General features: G+C 40.4%; 1 protein-coding gene across 4 annotated transcripts in view; it reads right to left on the bottom strand.

Annotated features, from left to right (window-relative positions):
• The window catches only part of abhd18 (abhydrolase domain containing 18), a 96,417-nt gene that overhangs the window by 31,350 nt on the left and 59,033 nt on the right, over positions 1 to 6,034 (bottom strand). For all 4 annotated transcript variants that reach the window (XR_006309064.1, XM_043674179.1, XM_043674178.1 and 1 more), the window contains one exon: positions 4,619 to 4,708. Coding sequence is in view for 3 of the 4 variants with exons in the window: in XM_043674179.1 (XP_043530114.1) it covers positions 4,619 to 4,708 (90 nt within the window). In the remaining variant the exon portion in view is untranslated. The remainder of the gene's footprint in view (positions 1 to 4,618; positions 4,709 to 6,034) is intronic.

Raw genomic sequence — 6,034 nt, forward strand, 5'->3', positions numbered from 1 at the left:
CTACCATGGGGAACTTTATCAAACGCCTTACTAAAATCCATATATACCACGTCTACCGCTTTCCCCTCATCAACCTCCTTTGTCACCTTTTCAAAGAATTCAATAAGGTTTGTGAGGCACGACCTGCCCTTCACAAAACCATGCTGACTATCCTTGATCACATTATTGCTATCCAGATGTGCCTAAATCCTATCCCTTACAATTCTCTCTAAGATTTTGCCCACAACAGAAGTGAGACTCACCGGCCTATAGTTACTAGGGTTATCCCTATTCCCCTTCTTGAACAAGGGAACCACATTTGGTAGCCTCCAATCTTCTGGCACTACTCCTGTAGACAACGAGGACATAAAAATCAAGGCCAATGGCTCTGCAATCTCCTCCCTTGCTTCCCAGAGAATCCTAGGATAAATGCCATCAGGCCCAGGGGACTTATCTATTTTCACCCTTTCCAGAATTTCCAACACCTCTTCTCTACATACCTCAAAGCCATCCATTCTACTTAATTGTGACTCAGTATTCACATTGACAACAATGTCCTGTTCCTGATTGAATACTGACGAAAAGTATTCATTAAGTGTCTCCCCAATCTCTTCAGCCCCCACCCGCAACTTCCCACTACTATCCTTGACTGGACCTATCCCTACCCTAGTCATTCTTTTGTTCCTGACATACCTATAGAAAGCCTGAGGGTTTTCCCTAATCCTACCAACAAAGGACCTTTCATGTCCCCTCCTTGCTGCTCTTAGCTCTCTCTTCAGATCCTTCCTGGCTACCTTATAACTCTCAATCGCCCCAATTGAACCTTCACGCCTCATCTTTACATAGGCCACCCTCTTCCATTTAACAAGGGATTCCAATTCCTTATTAAACCACGGCTCCCTCACACAACTCTTTCCTCCCTGCCTGACGGGTACATACTTATCAAGGACACTCAATAGTTGCTCCTTGAACAAGCTCCACATATCAATTATGCCCTTGCCTTGAAGCTTACTTTTTCAAGCTATTAACCTGTCCTGCCGCCTTCAGGGATCTAGCAGCAAGTGCCCAAAGATCCTCTGAGCTTCCTAATGTTTTGCCATTTTTTGAGTACTTCCTTGTCTTGTTCTTTCTTCCAAAGTGCCATCTCCCCATATTTATCAGGGTTAAATCCCATATGCCACTGATCTGCCCAAATGACTAATCCATTTTGTTAACAACCTGGTCAATCTTTGTTTTATCCGTAAACGTATCATACCGCCCGCACAATCTCATCTACATGATTTACAATTATCACAAACAATAAGGAATCCAGCATTAATGCCTATGGTAGGCCACTGCACACCAGCCTCCAGTCAAAAACAGCCTTCTACCACCACCCTCCGTCTCTTGTCACAAAGCCAATTTTGGGTCCATCGTGCCAAGTTATCCTGCATCCCATAATTTTTTACTTTCTTCATCAGTTTCCCATGTGGGAACTTGTCAAAGGCCTTGTTGAATCCAATGTAAACCATATCAACTGCCCTATCTTCATCCAAACACTTGGTCACCTCCTTGAAAAATTCCATTAGATTTGTTAAGCATGACTCCCTGACAAAGACATGCTGCCTATCCCTATTCAAACCTTGCCTCTCGAAATGGATATTAATTTTCTCCTTCACTATTTTCAATGGTTGTAAATACTCATCTTCTGTCAAAATGAAACATTACAAAAAATTTTTCAAGTAATGGCACGTGTATAGAATAAATTATCTAATGCAAGATGGAAGAAACATTTCTTAACTCCAATCTATAAAGCCTTTCCTCTCCCCTAGTAATGGGCTACAAATGCTTTTTTTAAACATTACTTTTGATTCGTTCTATGTCCAACATTGCTATTAACACAGGAAAATTAAAAACAATTTAGAATTCAGACACTCAAATGACTGTTATTGACTCAATGGCTGCAACCCAAAGAGAATAGCTTCCATCTATCACAAGTTAGTTGAGACTAACTACACACATTTCGCATAGGTTGTGACAAGCACAGACCACTGTCTATCAATCTGACTGAAGGTTGAAGCTAAATTTCAGAGTTGTTTTTAAATCTAATTGTTTTATCAACTTAGAAATTATTGGAATTTGCTCAAGTCTCACAAGGTTTAAATATTAAATTTGCATCTGTACAGCACCTTTATTGAAGTAAAAATGTCCCAAACTCTTCAATGGTATCTTGATTTGAGCACACAAAACAATTATTTAGTAACAAACAACTAAAAGCTTGATCAAAGAGATAGATTTTACGGAGCATTTTAAAAAAAAGAAATGAAAAGCACAGACATATTAGGGAGAAAACTAGAGTGCTCAGAAATTGGTTGGTTGAAGACAGCTTCTAAAAATGTGTTGCTGGAAAAGCGCAGCAGGTCAGGCAGCATCCAAGGAACAGGAGAATCGACGTTTCGGGCATAAGCCCTTCTTCAGGAATGAAGACACAGCTGCCAAAGGTATGGGAAAGAAAATGGGGGAACACAGTTCTCGATGGTTTATGGCTGGTAAAGATTACAAAGATGGTGGGAGCAGGAGACGAGACTATGGAATGATTTGAACAAAAGAACGAGCAACATCACATTCAAGGATATACGGAGGATCGAGATCGGCCTGTCATTTTCAAGTGACAAAGGGCTATTTTCTTTTTCACAGAAACGGCGGTGCCAGGTTTAAAAGTGGAGCTTTAACTAATGGCAGGAAACTTGTTACATTAACATGTAGCATGGAGGCCAGGAAGGAAAGTTGGGCAGTCAGAAATATAGTTAAAAATGAATTGGGAGTAGCAGTGGTTTGGTTTCAAGAGCAGGATGATCTCAGGCAAGACTGAAGATAAGAGAGAACCTGAGTTCAGAGCTGGGTTCTGGTATTTGTTTTGGAGAATGGGTGTAGGGGAAGGTAAGGGAAAGTTGAGTTTTGAGAAAGGGGATGGAATAAATGCTGCTGATGCAGAACTTAATGGCCTCAATCTAAGTGAAAGATACATCCAAAAGCCCCACACATGTTAGACATTAAGAGGAAGGGGTAAATGATCAAAGGAAACAGTAATGGGCTACATTCCAGGATTATTTTGGAAATTTCAGTCATAGACAACAAGGTTTGATAGAGCTTCGTGTGGTCTAGCTAAGGTGATGGCTAATCAAATTGTACGCTTTTATGTTTATATTTACAAAGACACTGACCATATTACCCAATGGCAGAGTGAAGGTTACTAAGGACAAGAGAATCAAAAATGGAGGGAAGAGACATGTTAATTAGATTAAGTATGGCTTATGCCCGAAATGTCGATTCTCCTGTTCCCTGGATGCTGCCTGACCTGCTGCGCTTTTCCAGCAACACATTTCCAGCGCGAATTAGATTAAGTAGTTAAGTATACCTGCTAATATATCAAAACAATGAACTGTTGGCAATCTCAAACAGCTGTTGTAAGTGACATCACAGAGAGATTTTTCCAGAGGTTGACACAAAGGAAGTTGGCTCTGAGAAAGTGTCACTGGACCCGAAACGTTGACTCTTATTTCTCTTCACAGATGCTGCCAGACCGACTGAGCTTTTCCAGCAATTTCTGTTTTTGTTTCTAACTTATAGCATCCACAGCTCTTTCGGTTTTTACTAAGGAAGTGGAGTTAGAATTGGAAACGAAACATTGAGCAATTAGGAATACAGAAAGAGATAATCAGCAATTGAATTTATGGGAAGAGAGAGATTAGGTAACACAGCAAGGTCATGGATTTGGCTGTAAACATGGGTAAGTAAAAATTAAGGGAGGTCAGGCAGCAAAGAACTTACAGAACTGCAGCAAACTGTATTAAAGTTGAAATCATTAAGCAAAGGCTAAGTAAGTAAAGCAGTAAGAGTATCCTAGTGAGAAAAGTAGTGAGAAGCATAGATGGGCAATAGAGAAGAACTTAGAACAAAGTGTGGTGTCAAAGGAGAATACAGTGCCTGGGAACACGGGATAGATGAAAGTGAGGTTCGCAAGCTCAGTTTCTGAGGTGGAAATGTCAGCAAGAATGGACTAAGCTTGTAAGAAGCTATGCGTGCTTCATGAATCTCTTCACAGAATGGTTTGAGGGGAATAGAGGAAAGTTGCAGGCTTATCCCAGATGGTTAAGCACTTTTCAAATAAGGTATGCAGCATTTTGATAATTAGCAACATCAAAATGAATTGGTATGGGACAGTGAGGTGGAAGCAGCAGAAAATTTAGACTTTAATTCCAAATTTGTTTTATGCTGCAACTTCTGTGAAGTTGTGATCATTGTTACAAGTTATTTTAAAACTTTCAAGTTCCTATTTAAATAAAGTTACTTAGCTCAGAGCTTAATGTTTGTAATTTAAACTAGAAAAGTAAGCTCAAAATCATTATCATCATCAAAGGTTGCAATCCTATTTTCAAGAAGAATTTCATAGAGAATCTATAGTATAAATGTAACAAGACAACATTTTACAGAAACAGATAAACTTTCAAAAATTAGTGGGATGTTGTCAGAAAATTTAGAAAATATTCCATTCAGTTTATACGTACAATACTTATATATCTGAGGACATGCGTAAGTATTGTACATAGCAGCAACAAAGCAGCAAATCACAGAACTGGAACCAACAGTAATTACTCACTGTAGTAAAAACACCCGAGGCTGTAGACCAAGACAGACAAGGTACCAGGGGTATGGGTTTTGGCCAGTTACTTGCAGCCAACGATGCCATCTATAAACAAAATATTTAGTGTTATTGCAATTAGTAGAAAGCAGTTTTCTCCAGAATCCACATATCAATTTTTCTACAAGCTGAGACTTTTACTCAAAGGCAATTTGTCCAAAATTCAAATATATTTATATTCCGTGATAGGTATTAAACCAAAAGTGTATAAACATTGTTTTATGTATGAGGACGTTCTCTTCAAGAACTAGTTTTCCCTGACAGGCTGGTAAGATGAGTCGATCAGCAGCTAATAGAATTCAATCTAGAATTCAATCAGAATAAACAAGACCAAGGAATACATGATGAATGGGAAGACTCTATTAAGCACTAAGGATCAGAGAACCCTTAAGGTAATGGGACAAGTAGATAAAGTGGTAAAGGAGGAATGTGGGATACTTGCCTTTGTTCTTAAACTCTATGCTTCAGCTAATAGGGAGGTTATGCTAAAACTGTATAAAATGTTGGGTTATGCTACAGCTAGAATATTGCCTGTAGTTCTGGGATCCACATTACAGGAGGGATGAGATTGCACTGGAGAGCGCGCAGAGATTTGAGGATGTTACCTGAGCTAAGAATTTTCATTATAAAGACATACTGGATAGATTGGGGTTGTTTTCCTTGGAGCAGAGGATACTGAGGCGGGGGGGGACATGATTAAGATGTATAAAATTATGAGTGGTAAAGTTAGGTAGGCAGGAAGAAACTGTTCCTCTCAACGGAGGGATCAATGATCAGGGAGGATTGATTGAAGGTACAGGGCAGGAGGAAGAGAGGACATTTTGGTGGGAAGATGGAACTCGCTGCCTGGAAGGTTGATAGTTGCATAAACCATTACAACATTTAAGTAGTATTTTGATGTTCACTTGCAATGCTAAGATGTATCAGGCTAAGTGCCAGAAAATGCAATTAGAATAGTTTGGTGCTCGTTTTTGACTAGAGCAAACTTGATAGGCTGAAGAGCTTTTCTCCTGGGATGCAGACCTCTATCGTAGAATCCCTATGTGGAAATAAGCCATTCAACCCACTGTGTCCACACCAACCTTCCAAAGAGGTGCCCACCCAGACACACCCATGGTTAAAGATGCCCTCCAACGCATCTCATCCACATCCTGCACCTCCACCCTCAGACCCCATCCGTCCAACCGTAACAAGGACAGAACGCCCCTGGTGCTCACCTGCCACCCTACCAAACTTCGCATAAACCAAATCATCCGCCGACATTTCCGCCACCTCCAAAAAGACCCCACCACCAGGGATATATTTCCCTCCCCACCCCTTTCCGCCTTCCGCAAAGACCTTTCCCACCGTGACTACCTGGTCAGGTCCATGCCT

This window comes from Chiloscyllium plagiosum, chromosome 32 (genome assembly GCF_004010195.1).
Source record: "Chiloscyllium plagiosum isolate BGI_BamShark_2017 chromosome 32, ASM401019v2, whole genome shotgun sequence".
In the NCBI taxonomy this organism is placed as follows: domain Eukaryota; kingdom Metazoa; phylum Chordata; class Chondrichthyes; order Orectolobiformes; family Hemiscylliidae; genus Chiloscyllium; species Chiloscyllium plagiosum.